Source organism: Pristis pectinata, chromosome 10 (assembly GCF_009764475.1).
Source record: "Pristis pectinata isolate sPriPec2 chromosome 10, sPriPec2.1.pri, whole genome shotgun sequence".
Taxonomy (NCBI): Eukaryota; Metazoa; Chordata; class Chondrichthyes; order Rhinopristiformes; family Pristidae; genus Pristis; species Pristis pectinata.
This window is the reverse complement of record NC_067414.1, coordinates 31,373,839-31,389,266: the sequence shown is the minus strand read 5'-3', so window position 1 is coordinate 31,389,266 and position 15,428 is coordinate 31,373,839. Positions and strand designations below refer to the sequence as shown.

At 39.9% G+C, this 15,428-nt stretch overlaps 1 protein-coding gene across 1 annotated transcript in view; it reads left to right on the top strand.

The window, feature by feature from the left end:
• The window catches only part of ahi1 (Abelson helper integration site 1), a 161,586-nt gene extending 147,839 nt beyond the window's left edge, over window positions 1-13,747 (top strand). Inside the window, exons 26-27 of the mRNA XM_052024883.1 lie at window positions 4,507-4,586; window positions 12,479-13,747. Coding sequence (XP_051880843.1) covers window positions 4,507-4,586; window positions 12,479-12,671 — 273 coding nt within the window. The 3' untranslated portion in view covers window positions 12,672-13,747. The remainder of the gene's footprint in view (window positions 1-4,506; window positions 4,587-12,478) is intronic.
• Window positions 13,748-15,428: the final 1,681 nt, after the last annotated feature.

Here is a 15,428-nt window from a genome sequence, read left to right as displayed (position 1 = left end):
GAAAATAAGTGGGTCAGATTATACAGCATGGAAAGAGGCCCTTCGGCCCAACATATCCATGCCCACGAAGATGTCTTCCTTAGCTAGTCCCACTTGTCCTCATTTGGCCTATATCACTCTAAACTTTTCCTATCCATGAACTTGTCTAAATGTCTTTTAAACAGTGTAATTGTACCCACTTCTACCTCTTCCTCTGGCAGCTAATTCCATTTACCCAGGTGGTCCAGTGCAGAGAAGAGGTGGGGCTAGGGATTGCTAAAGGAGGAAGGGACAAAGTATCCTGACCAAGAAGGCCTTCTCCCCGAGAATCTTCTGAGAGAAACGCTCAAACCTCCACATATCCAAGGGGTATTGCATCCGAAGACAGTGGTGATCACCACAGCAAACCAAGAAGGTGCCTTCGATTTCAGAGAGGCATGAATAATTAATGCAGGCCTCCTAGTGATGTACACCAGCCACGAATGATAACAAATTAAGTGAAATACAAAGCCCTATAATAATGGAACTCCCATTCTATTCCTGAGTTACTGATCTCCTTTGCGCAAATCATGAAAACCAAAAATATCTCAAATGTTATTATATATCCAAGAACAAAATCATTGACTCAGTATACAGCTTTGCCTCTGTGCAGTGATCCCTGGTAGCTGCAGCCTAGCTGATGGATGGTTGCTGTCTTTAAGGTGTAGGATATTGTGGATGATCACAGGTTAACGTGAGCAACACCGGGCTCAGGTGGCTCAGCTTTGGATTCTGCCATCTTGTTATGAGCAATAGTAGTCTGAGCCAGCTAGCTGAGAGGCAACTGTGAGGACACTATTGGAGTACTTTTGGTAGGAGTACAAATATAATACCTTGATTACTGCACCATCGGCCAAATGCTACCCCTCTGGAAGAACACTACAGCAATCCAAGCAATCACATCTTGGCACCTTCAATTATTGACACGGAGCTGCCCATCATTGCCATGCTGGTAGACTCAGTACAAGTTTGGAGCAGTTTCTCTTATGTACTGTACACCTCGCAGACTTTCAAATATGCTAGACAATGTCATTAATAAGTAATTGTGCAAACTTACCAGTATTTAATAATTGGTGTGCAGTCTCACCTCAGGGAAAGGGGCACATGAGGTATTCTTTCCCCATGGATTAGCTGCAGGACACTTGTCTGATGAGTTCCCATGTACAGATCCTGCCTGCCCCAAAGCTATCCCTTGCTACCCACAAAGTTCCAGTATTTAAGCATTTTTGTGATTGTTCATTGAATTAAATGCTAAGAATTGTCCATCTAACATGAACATTTTTAATAATGTAAATGGCTAAGTAACAGGAAACAGACTAGTGGTGTAAAGTTGTTTTTCAGACTGGAGGGAACTATATAATGGAGTTCCCCAGGGGTCAGTACTTGGGCAGCTGCTTTTCTTAATATATATATTAATGACTTGGATGTGCAAGGCAGAGTTTCTAATTTTGCAGATGACCCAAAACTTGGAGGTGTAGTGAACTGTGAAGAGGTTAGTAATAGACTTCCAGGAGATATACATAGGCAGGTGCAATGGGCAGATGAAAATTAATGTAAGAAATAAGGCAGAAAATGAGAAGAGGCAATATAAATTAGAGCGCACAATTTTAAAAGAGGTACAAGAATATGGAAATCTGCATATATTTGTGCATCCCTTGTTGGAAGGAGCAGGACAGCTTCAGAAATTTGTTAAAGAAGGATACAGGATCCTGAGCTTTATAGGGAGAAGCATAGAGAACAAGAACAAGGAAGTCATGGTGAACCTTTATAAAACAGCTAGAGACTTGTGTCCGAATCTGTGTGCAACAGTTTAGGAAAGACAAAGGCTTCAGAGAGGGTACAGAAGAGATTTACCAAAATGATTTTGGGGCTAAGGGACTTTATTATATGGATAGACTGGAGAAGCTGGGACTGACCTCCTTTAAACAGAGGAGGTTGTTGATAAGTCATGAATGGTACAGACATGGCAGATTGAGAAACAACTGTTCCCTTTGGTAAAAAGGTCAAAAACTACGAGATTTCGAATGAAGGTGGTTGGTGAAAAAAAACATAAGTGGCATGATTTTTTTTGAAACATAGTGAGTGGGTTAGTGTCTGCAGTACAAACCAAAGGGTAGTAGTGGAGGCAGCCTGTCATCTGAACTGATAAAGGTTGGAGATAAAACATGTTCTGAGGTGTAGAGAAAGGGAGGAAGAGAGGAATGAAGGTCTGTGGAAGGTGGGAGAGAGTAAATGACATAAACAAATGTGGTGGCATTAGTAAAAGAAAAAAAGATGGTTCCAGAAGAGTCGCAGGTGGGAATAGCAATGCCATTATCTGAAATTGTTGAACTCCATGTTGAGTCCAAAGGCTGTAATATTTCATATTGAAAGCAGTGCTGGCCGAGGTCAGAGTGAGAATGGCACTGCAAGTAAAGTGACAAGTAACCACAAACTCAGAATAATGCTTGCACTTTCAATGGGTGTGTACTGTTACCTTATCTGTATCTGTAGAGGAGATGGTCTTGTGAACATCAAGTACTGTTCAAAGCATTGTTTCACACAGAAAGAGTATTTGAGCCTCAAATGATAGCTAGAAAGGGAGAACTCAAAAGAAAGGTTGTTCAACTTGCAGTTGTGTGAAGAGTACCATGAATAGGGTATGAAGTTTGTAAGTGATGTGAGTGAACAATCCCTTTTGAAAAGGTGAAAGGGAAAGAAAGCAAAAGATGTATTTTATATTGAATAAGACTGAAGATATCAGAAATAGTGGAAGATGATTCATTCAAAGTGGAGAAAAGTGAAGATGGGGAAAACCCTATCATGATTTTGGGAAGGAGTAAAGAGGTAAAAGCAGAATTGTGGGACATGCCTTATTAAATATGGTGGAGGGGAATCCTTAATTGAACAAGAGACATTGCAGGAAATGCCTCAGCAAGACTGTCAAAAGATGACTTGTTATAACTGTAGATAATTATGTCATTGAGCTCAACTTGCAAAATAAAAAGACATGCATTAATATGCTGATTTTAACAGCATCAAGATGTCCCAAAGCACTTTACAGCCAGTGTAATTGCTATTCCAGTGTAAGTAATGTGTTAGCCAGTTTACAGACTGTAAGCCCTCACAAACAGCCAAGAGATGATGACTGGATACTCTGTTTTAATGATAGTTGAGGAATAAATTATGACCAGGATATCAGTGAAAATTTCCCTGATCATTTTTAAATTACCACTGAGATTCTTTCATCTAACTGAGAGGATGAATGGGGATTTAGATTAACAGCTCACCAAAAAAAAAGTATGTTCAATCGTGCAGCACTCCCTCATTACTGTTCTGAATTTTCAGCCTAAACAGAGTTTGACTAAAGCGAAGGGAATTTAGGTTATATTACAGAAGTATGTCTGAAACATAAATGGGCCATAAAACAAATCAGATCAAATCCGATCAGATTTTATTGCCATCACTGCACAGTGTTTCTCAGATGCCTTCAAATGAACATTAAGATATTGAGGAAGACTTCACGTGCTGTAGTTGAGTGCAACTGGACACCATGTACAAGTACTTATTACAGAAAAATAAATATATGCAAAATTAGGTCTTACAGCCCCTTGAGCTTGCCCCTCCATTCAGCAAAATTAAGACTATACTTCATCCACTTTCCCACCTGATGCCCATATCCAAAAATATTTGGATCTCAGTCTTGACTATTCTTAATGACTGTGCATCCCTAGCCCTTGGGAATATTCCAAAGATTTACCATCCTTTGGGGAAAAACTTACTCCTTGTTTTAGTCCTTAAATGTTCGGTCCCTTATCCTGATGCGTAGAACGTAGAACGGTACAGCACAATACAGGCCCTTCGGCCCACAATGTTGTGCCACAATGCTTTGCCCCTCTCCAGTCAGAGGAAATAGCCTTGCTTTTGATTTAAAAAAAATGTCCTTTTGGGTCACATTTGGAAATTTCTTGACATAAAAGAGAGTCATGAAAAGCATGCACCCAGATTTTGGTTAATATTTGAAAACAAAATGTTTTGTTTCGTATACAAAAGATAAAGTGAAAGATAAACATACAGCTCCATAGCCAGTTGGCTTTTATTCTTAGAATAGCAGAAACAAAATAAATATTCCTATTTTTGATGTTTACACAGAAATACTATTTTAGTCTTTAAAGAGTTAATACAAACTACACAGACATGAGGATATGGCCCCAGGTGTATTTACCAGATCCTAATACTATTTTGGTTTTGCCTCTGTATGTAAAGTGGTATCTCCTGCATCATGGGAATGGTAGGAGGCCTGTTTTTTTTTCTCTCCTGGGCCTACAGATTGTAACCACATAAGGGGAGATACATCAGGCCAGATAGGTTTAGTATTTTCAAACAAGCTGCATTTATTCCAAGTACAGGAAACCTGTGGCTTTGCATATGTGCCGAGACAAAGCAGTCCAAGTACACCCCCCACCACCTTCATTTCTTACACACTATGTTCCTTTTGTTCTCCTACAGATGTCAGCAGTCATCAGCAAGTCAGGAGAGCTCAAGCTGATCTCTGAGCATGACACAGATACAGAGTCACCTGTGAAACCGTAAGTAACATCATTTCAAATCAACACTATCAAATTTTAAGAACTTTCAGTTTACCAAGAAATATAGATAACATTTCCTTGAATTATTTCTAAATTAGAAGAACCTTGTTCATAACTTGTGAACCATCTGGATGGTTTTGTGGTAAGGGTCTAATATCAGAAAGGCTCAAGGATTCTTCTGCATTCAGGCAAGGATTTCTTCAATGAAAAACAAATCATTACCAGTGAATGGAAAGTGACACTTAAGCAGCTCATTCTGGAGAGCATGAAGAAGTTAATGTTTCAGGTTTGTCCCTTCATCAGCACGTGAATTTTGTCATGTGGCATAAACAGCATTCCTGGAGATCCAGAATATTCCCGTCAAATAGCAACCATGTCAAGGGAATTTGGAAGGAAACTAATCTGAAGAATATTGCTGAATTCACATTCAACACAACATAGACAGCACAGGAGAGTGGGACAAAGCCCATTCTTTTAAAGAGTATTGAATGGAAAATTCAAGAAAGATTTCCTGCAAGCTCGTCTTCTGAGGCTTTCCGAGCAGACTAAGGAGATTTGTGGCCCACTAGGAAGAGGCCCAAACAGGTACTTTTTTTTTCCCACTTTGTGAGGCCAGTAGTGTAGGTGGGTTGTTCTGACCTCCTTAAAGGAACGTTTAAGTTTCTCTATTGCCTATCACTGGTCCTTCTGCAAAATCAGAGATTTACAGCATAGACAGAGATCCTTCAGCCCATCAGAATGTTCACAGAATTCCCTTCTCTGCATGTGGTGGTAGACAGCCATGGCTGGCAGCTACTCCCCATCTACTCCAGAAAGGTTGGGAGGGGGAACTGGTGCCATTTTAATACAGTTGAGCCTGATTTCTGCAAAAGTGGGTGAATTTCCAGCTCACCATATCAACCACTTGCCCAAAGCCTGTCCCAAGGTAAATTAACACCAATGTTTGTGACTATAGATAACATTTACTTTTGCTTCCCATGTCACATCTAAAAAATTCATTGCTGTTTCTCTTTTAGATTGTTTGTGCCGCATGCCAGTCTTTGATAGGTTTGAAGGCTACCAGTAATGGAGTAATGGCATTCAGGTTTGATCAGAAGGCCAGAAATCAAAAAATGCAAGTATATCACGGGATGATATATCTAGAGAAGGTTACAAAGATAGAGGAGTGTGAGGAAATGGAGAGATTTGAAATCAAGATGAGGATTTTAAAATTGAGATGTTATTTGACCAAATACCAATATAGGTTAGCACGCACAGATGTAACGAGTGAAAAACTGGTGTTAGTTAGGATCCAGGCAGAATGAGGGAAACAGCAAGAAGGGGCTAGAAGTAGGCAAAATATGAGGCTGCAGAGATGTGAGTGGAGATTTCTGCAGCAGATGAGCTGAGGCAGGGATAGAATTGGGGAATGTTTTATGTATGGAAGTAGACATTTTTAGGGATGGCTCAAATATATTTCCAAATCACTTCGGATTAAATGTCACATCGCAATGCAAGATCATCAAAATAGAGATATCCACGAGCTCATTCCTTTGACCATTTATATTCAAAGGACAAGAGTACCTCCTCTGTGTTCTTGTTCATCTGAGGGTACTGGTTTAGATCATGTTTTCAACTGTGCCCCTTTAACATGCCCAACCACACATTTGGTTTGTCCCCTTTGATTCTCACCAACTCTTACCGATGCACCATAGAAAGCATCCTATCTGGATGTATCACGGCTTGGTACGGCAACTGCTCTGCCCAGGACCACAAGAAACTGCAGAGAAACGTGTCTGGGTGGGTTTCCTCTGGGTGCTCCGGTTTCCTCCCACGTTGCAAAGACGTACGGGTAGGTTAATTTGGGTTTAAAATGGGCGGCGTGGACTTGTTGGGCCGGAAGGGCCTGTTACCACGCTGTAAATAAAATTTAAAAAAATTTAGAGTTGTGGACACAGCCCAGTGCATCACGGACACCAGCCTCCCCTCCTTGGACTCTGTCTTCACCTCTCGTCTTGACGAAGCAGCCAACACAATCAAAGACCCCACCCACCCGGGACATTCTCTCTTCTCCTTCCATCAGGTAGAAGATGCAGGAGCCTGAGGGCACGTACCACCAGACTTAAGGACAGCTTCTACCCCACTGTGATAAGACTATGGAACGGTTCCCTTATACAATGAGATGGACTATGACTTCACGATCTACCTTGTTGTGACCTTGCACCTTATTGCACTGCACTTTCTCTGTAGCTGTAACACTTTACTCTGTACTGTTATTGTTTTTACCTGTACTATCTCAATGCACTCTGTACTAACTCAATGTAACTGCACTGTGTAATGAATTGACCTGTACGATCGGTATGCAAGACAAGTTTTTCACTGTACCTCAGTGCAAGTGACAATAATATACCAATACTAATTCTTCAGTGTGATGAGTTGTTGATATTTTCCGGTCCAAGCCTATATTGTGGAGTTGACACGGGAGTCGAATGGTTTTGGTTCTTTGACAAGACTGTCACCAAGTCACAACAGTGGCTATAGGTCCTTTGATGTCTCAGGTTCATATCCCCCCTTAAATTCTCCCCACCACTTTGCACTTCTCCACTGACTGAATAGTTTTCCTGGTCCCTTGTGTATACACACCACACATATGGTGGTTTTATTATTCCCTTGCAAGAACTTCACATCAGTCCCCACTCCCCATCCTCACCCCACCCCAGCACCAGATGCACATTTTTTTACCCTTTTCTACCTGATAGATTGATATCCTGCTTGAGCAATTTGTCTAACAATCCCTGTTAATTATTATAAGACCGAACCCTGCCTGTTACTCTCATCATAATGTTTGGATCTAACTTTGCTTTGAGTGTTGTTCAGTTGTTTTGAATCAGCTGCTCATTGAATGCCTCCTTGGGACTGTACAGGAGCTGCCCTGGCTGGAGTCAGTAATATCTTTGTGGCTGTGTCCAGGATTAATAACAAACTGCAAGGTGTTTTATCAATCCAGCTATGGTGGCTCCACTGTTGAGATTATTCAGGGATTAGAATGGGATTAAGACGAGGCTTGCTACTAAAACAAGGCCTGTAATTTGCTCCTGCTTTAGATGTCATACAGCCAGAGATAGAATTTGTGCAGGAAGTGGCAGCCACTGAGGCAAATCTAAGTGCAGGAGTTAATGCAGGAGACCGACGGAGAGGGCGGACTAGCAGCTTGCATTTCTTCGGTTCTGACATGTCGGTAGGAGAATGAAATCTTGTTGGCTGCCATCTGGGCAATTAAACATTTTGTTGTATTCACCCCACCACTCCTTACACCCAGTCAGTTATTGCTCAGGGCAGGATTAAGGAGCAAGTGCCTGAGTAGCAAGTTGGATTGTGTTACTGGAAGGAATGGAGAATGAACCTTAATTAACTGAGAAGTTAAAAGGGTTTGGGATTATAGAGGGTAAGTTAAATTTATAGGCTCTCCTTTTACCCAGGGAACATCCACAGCCATGTTTGTTTATAGTGACTGCTCAAAGGACCGCCATTACTAGCATCCAGTATCAGACTATCACCCACCTCCCCATATCGCAGAACCCAGCTACTACCATACATGAATCCCATTCCCACTTGGTCCCATTGAGTAAATGCAGGTTTCCATTGGGTCCTTAGGGCTCAGCTGTTATCTGTGAAGGTTTGACTATTGCCCCAGTCTCCTGTAAAATCCCCCAAATCAGAAGCATTTGTCCAGGGGGTGTCACAGGCAATGGGGAGTGGAGCATTGCTCCCATGTCCACCAAGTACTCCATTCCTTTCTCAGCTAAGGCTGTCACACACTGTCTTCCCCAAAACGTTCAGGTACAGTGGGGCCGAGTACTTTGGCTGGGCACGACTTCTTAAACTCTTTCCTCATCCCCATCATGCATGTGTTGCTTGGATACTTCCATGGGAGGACTCAAGTTCCCGAATGTGCTTAGTCAACAGTTCAGTTAGGTTTGGTACTTGGTGCTCTGGGACAGTGTTGACTGGGCTGTGCCTCCAACCTCTCTGAGTGGCTCTTTGCACTCTTGGTTTAAATGGCCCTTCATGCCACAATTACAGCATTCCCTCACACCAGTGCTCTTGCTGCAGCCTGGATTTTTTCTTCCTTTTGGCATCTCTTCACAGCTGCCGACTTCACCAAACATACCTTTTATTTTCCAAGAGCCCCCTGGTTGGCCTTATTAGCTTGCCATGTCATTTTCCTGCGACTATCTGATATTATTACTCTCAAGGTCAAAATCCAGAGCAAATTAAAAAAAAAACAGCTGCCGGAAATATCAAATAAAAACAGAAAATGCTGTAAATACCCAGCATGTCAGGCCTCGTCTGTGGGAAGAGAAACCGAGATAACAATTCAGGTGGAAGACACTTTGTCAGAACTGGCTCAGAATACTCACAACTGTCTCAGCGGTCAATGCATCCGCAGGCCAGTTATGCACATCTTCTATTGACTGATGGGTCATTCCTTCTGACCCATCATGTCTAGAGAGCCGTCCTTTTCAGACCAAATTCTGCTAGTTGTTATTAGCTGTCTCTGCAGCTTCCCCTTTGATGCCCAACTAAAATTCATGTTAATCTTCTCCCCATTTCTAGAGGCTGCTAATCCAGTTTATCCAGTCTGCAGACTACCTGAGTATGCAAAAATGTAGCTGGAACTATATTCTCTCCCTCTCTCCCTCTCGTGTTTACCTAACATTTTGCATGGTAGAATTTCAATGGATCGTAGATCACGGCTCTACAATCAATTTGCAATCTATTGAGAAAATGTATTGGGTGATTCTGTCCATCTGCATATTATCCCACCCCTATCCTCATCCTATTTGTTCTAGATCTGTGATTTAACCAGTCCATTTTCATTCAGGAAATGTCTGTATGCTGGAAGATTGACCAAACTATACAAAGGTGTCTTGATGGAATAAAGTACAAGGTTTACAACATCACAAGACAAGGGAGCAGAAGTAGGCCATTCGGCCCATCGAGTTGCTCCAAAGAAAAGGGGAAAAAGAAAAAAGAAATGGGGGGGGGGGTTCTGCTCCATGAGCAGGGGAAAAAAAACTATTGTAGCCCCAATTTCCTGCTATATTGAACTAACCATGCAATAAAATATTTTCCTAAATGAAAAATCAAAAAAACTGAAATTGGAAACCTGAAATGGATATTCCCATATCCCTTGATACCTTGACTAATTAGATATCTATCCATCTCCTCCTTAAATGCCTCCAATGTTCTGGCCTCCACTGCTGTACGTGGCAAGGAATTCCATAAATTCACTACCCTCTGGCTAAAGAAATTTCTCCTCATCTCTGTTTTAAACCTGTACCCTCTAATTCTAAGATTATGCCCTCTGGTCCTGGACTCACCCACCAAGGGAAACAGCTTGGCCACATCTACTCTGTCCAGTCCTTTCAACATTCTAAATGTTTCTATGAGGTCCCGTCTCATTCTTCTGTACTCCAGTGAGTACAGTCCAAGAACCGACAAACGCTCATCATAAGTAAGCCCTTTCATTCCGGGAATCATCCTCGTAAATCTCCTCTGAACCCTCTCCAACATCAGCACATCCTTCCTAAGATATAGGGCCCAAAACCATACACAGTATTCCAAATGAGGCCTCACTAGTGCCCCGGGGAGCCTCATCAACACTTCCTTACTTTTATACACTATACCTCTCAAAATGAATGCCAACATAGCATTCGTTTTCCTTACCGCCGATCCAACCTGGTGGTTAACCTTTCGGGTATCCTGCACAAGTACCCCCAAGTCCCTTTCTACTTCTGTACTTTGAATTTTCTCCCCTTCTAGATAATAATCTGCCCATTTATTTCTGTTTCCAAAGTGTACAACTGCACATTGCTCGACATTGAATCTCATCTGCCATTTCCTTGCCCATTCTCCTAAACTATCTCGGTCTCTCTGCAACCTTCCTGTCTCCTCAATACTCTCTGCTCCTCCAACTATCTTGGTGTCATCTGCAAACTTAGCCACAAAACCACTTACTCCATCATCCAAATCGTTAATATACAAGGCAAAAAGAAGCGGCCCCAACACCGACCCTTGCAGAACACCACTAGTAACCGGTAGCCAACCAGAACTGGATCCTTTTATTCCCACCCTTTGCTTTCTGCCAACCAGCCAATGCTCCACCCATTCTGTTATCCTACCTGTAATTTCATAACCTCTCATCTTATTAATCAGTCTCTTGTGCGGCACCTTGTCGAAGGCCTTTTGAAAGTCTAAATACACAACATCTACTACCTCTCCCTTATCCACCCTGCCTGAGATTTCCTCAAAAAACTCCAATAGGTTGGTCAGGCAGGATCTTCCCTTCACGAAACCATGCTGGCTTGGACCTATCTTGCCTTGCACCTCTAGGTATTCCAGAACCTCATCCTTGAGGATCGATTCTAATAACTTTCCCACCACCGATGTCAGACTAATAGGTCTGTAATTTCCTTTATGCTGCCTTCCACCTTTCTTATACAGTAGAACTACATTTGTGACCCTCCAGTCCTCTGGAACCATGCCGGAGTCTGTCGATTCCTGGAAAATTATCACCAGTGCCTCCACAATCTCTAAAGCCACCTCCTTCAGAACCTGGGGATGCACCTCATCCGGTCCGGGAGACTTATCAGTCTTTAGTCCATTTAATTTTCCTAGCACCTTCTCTCTAGTAATCTTAACTGAACTCAGTTCCATTCCTTGAGACCCCTGACTATCCGGTATATTGCTGATGTCCTCCACAGTGAAGACCAATGCAAAATACTTATTTAGTTCCTCTGCCATCTCTTTGTTATCCATTATAATCTCTCCCACACTGTTTTCAATTGGTCCTATATCAACCCGTGTCTCTCTTTTACTCTTCATATATTTAAAAAAATTCTTGGTATCTTTTTGAATGTTATCTGCCAACTTCCTTTCATAATTCATCTTTTCTTTCCTAATGACCTTCTTAGTTTCTTTCTGTAAGTTTTTAAAAGTTTCTCAGTCTTCTGTTTTCCCACTAATTTTTGCTTCCTTGTATGCCCTCCCTTTTGCTTTTATTTTAGCCTTCACCTCTCTCGTTATCCACATTTGTGCCTTTTTTCCATTCAAAACCTTTTTTCTTGGAATATATCTATCCTGCATTTTCCTTATTTCTCGTAGAAATTCTATCCATTTCTGTTCTGCCATCCCTCCAGCTAGCATACTCTTCCAATCAATTTGGGCCAGCTCCTCTCTCATACCACTGTAATTTCCTTTGTTCCACTGAAATATCGATACACCAGTTATTAGCTTCTCCTTCTCAAATTTGAAACTGAACTCAATCATATTGTGATCACTAGTTCCTAATGGTTCCTTTACCTTTAGTTCCCTAATCACCTCCCTAATCCCAAAATTAGCGTTTTGAATTGGCATTGAATGGATTTCACTCCAGCAATGATCTGAGCATTAGTATTGCTGAAGGCTTTTGGAGATGAATCCAGAAATGGTAGAGCAAAAGCTACTTCTTTTCTATGGATTTTGTAAATTTTTGGGATTGCCTGACCACAGAGGTTCAGAGAAAACAGAAAAAATTCCTTTCATTTTTGGAATCAATTACTAAACCCCCTTTGCAAGTATATCCTCCATGGAATAAGGATACCAGGATAGTATGTAGAACCAAATCCCTGTATAATTGCAACAAGACTACCTTCCTTTTGTACTTCAGGCTCTTGCAATGCTGATGTGCTATTTGCCTTCCTTTCTGCAATTGTATGAGGGGTTGCCATTCACAATGTTTAAATGATGGACAACTAAGAAATTCCTGAAGTATGGGTGTTATTTTGTAGTGATACACATTTTAATACTTCTTGTGAAATCAGCAAATAAAACCACAGTATTTAGTAAATTATACCTTGCTACTTTTCCAGTGCATCGCAGAAAAAGAGAAAAAAGAAATTGGCAGCAAAACCACTGGATGTAACGACACCAAAATCCGATTTAATGGTTGCTGAAGGTGATTGTAAAATTGATGCAATGACTGCAAGGAAGAAAAAAAAGAAAAAATCTCTGAGAAACCAAAGTACAAATGGAGAAAGTAATGGTGCATTTAAAATGGACTAGAACATCTGTTTAACGTGTCTGTGGTATGAATGGGCAACTGAAAAAGCAGTAATGTGGATCATTGCAATGGATGTGTCTGTTGTATAGAGAATCTGCAATAGTTTTTTTTACAACACAAAAAAATATTGGTTGGTTTATAAATACATGTGTTTAAATAGTTTATAAAAAATAAATATTTTCTTCCAATCATAGGATTTTGAAGAAAAAAATTGAACAACTCACCACCACAATGGCGAGTTTTATAGGAAGGTTTGATTATCTTAATTGAAATAATTGAACTTTACTGGGTATTGTGCTTATATCCGCTGCAGTGAAGTTACCAACTGACAATTTATTTAAAGAAGCCATTGTTACGCAAGTAAGATTAATGTTTGTCTTATAGATATTATATTTAATTAAGCCTTTGTTACCAAACATGTCTTTTTTATTTTAATATTTTTGCTTGAGGTTGCAATGCATCTTTTTGTTTCTGTTATTTGATGATAATCTTCATTATATTTATATTTATATTCTAGTTCATTGTAATACAGTAAACTCATTGGTTGTGGAATAATTTATCTAAACAGTTGTTCCACCAATGGAACCAAGAGGAAAAGTGAATAGAAACATCCATAGGGACAAATTTCATGTCTGTCGTTTGCCTTCAGATCTCACTATTCTGAAATTATTTTATGTAAGACATGACTGATTTCATTATATCAATTCAAATGGGAATTTCCATTTCAACTTAGCCAAATCAATATACATTTTAAAAGAAAACATTTATTTAAAATATGCAACCTGCTTAAAAATACTTTGTCATCAATAAGAATAGACTTTTCAGAGGTTTGGTATCTGCACTACTATTGATTAAAGATTTGCACCTATTATACACTAATATTTTCAGAACTTTTTTACTTTGATGTTACCATTGGAGAAATGATGCCATTTTAGCCTTAATCATCAACAAAAAAATTCTGTCACAATGTTACATTTGGATTTTTTATAACCCTTCCTACATTTTAGGTTATTAATTTTTATTTACAGATTTTGAGAATGTCTTTTTGGTTACCTTTTACTGTAGGAGGTGAATATGATTTCAGCAATAAATTTATTATAAATTTGAGCCTTGTTTATTCATTGTCTTTGTCTCGCGTAGAAATCAAAAGTTGTTACGCTTTTACTAATTGAGGTGCCAAACCTATGGAAATTTTTTAGTAGTCCCAGTGGAGTTCACTTATATTCTCTTATGCATCAGCATAAAAAAGCTGTAGTGTGAGTCATCAACAACTGGCTCTTGTATTACTCATTTAATCTGGAAAATTATCCCAATGTGTTTCATTGAGACAGAATCAAAGAGTGTCTTTGACTAAAAACGATTGAGCCAGCTTTTCAGTCTTAACTGAAACAATGGGACTCACCAAAGATCTTGCAGAAAGATTTAGTCATTTCTGTACCTTGGATTTAACCTTTTGTCACCATCACTTGCTGTCATGCATCAATTCTGGAGGATTTCAGCATGTAAGCAACAGTGATGGCATCGTGAAGGCTAAAGAGCCAGTCTCATTGAAGTACCCTCCCAGACAGAAAAATCAGGAAATAAGAAACACATCTTTTAACTAACTTCGAACACTTTATGGTGAAGATTATAGATTGGAATATGTATTTAATAGGAAGATGCTCAAATGTCATTAAGTATTTTAAACGGAGATGGAGAATTACAATCCACTCATAAAATTAATTTACTAGGATCAGAGACATACTTAAGCAGTAATTGAGGGTTTTGCTTTTAACAACTCCATTATGCATCATTCAGAAAAGTACAAAGTTTTAAGTTATATCTTTTACAGCAGGAATTTTTTCTTAAATACCTTGTGTTCTCAGTTATCTGATTTTTCCCAGATTGCATTGCAACAGCACTCCCTGTGGAGAACCGGGAATTACTGGCACCAACATAGATTCCCGCGTTCATCTTCACTTACTCAAAAACTGGTGGAAATATGGAACCCGCTGCTTGAAAGTGTGGTGGGTGCAGAAACCCTCTTTTGTTGCTGCTTCCTAACGCTCTCCCAATACCAAGACAAATTTGGCAATATTCATAAATCTCTTTTAATCTAACTTTAACCTTAGATAAACAGACTTCTTTTGTGGTTTTTACTTCTCATTTACAGTATATTCTTAGAGAATTTGAAATCTCTATGTTTGCCATTGTTTACTACTTACAAACTTTTTAATGTAATTTCTTTAGAAATATACGTTAGTCTGCCTTAGCCAATGCACACTTCATGCCAACATAATTGACTTTAGTTCCAACTGTGTCCCTGTCAAAATACATACAAAATTCAATCATGTTGCAATCACATTTCCTTAGAGGATCCCTTACTATGAGGCAACTTATTAACCCTTAGATAAAGTCAAAAATAGCCGCCTCCTGAACTGATTCTATAAAGTTTTGCTCCAGAAGATTTCCGTGATGCATTCTGTAAACTCCAACTCCAAACCATTCCTGCCAATTTGATTTCCTCAGTCTATGTGATGAAAAATTACAGTTCCCCATAATTATATTACCTTTGCCACAATCTTTCTTCTTGTTTAATTCCCTCCCTAATTTTCTGCTCTTAAGAGGCCTTAAAGTATTTCAACCAGTATTTTTTAAATTATTTCTTGTTATCTTTTATTTCCACCCTTACTGATTATACTTCCTGTCCTTCTGGGCCAAGATTATTCCCCACAAGTGCACTTATGATCCTTTATTATCAGGGTTTTCCTCTCCCCACC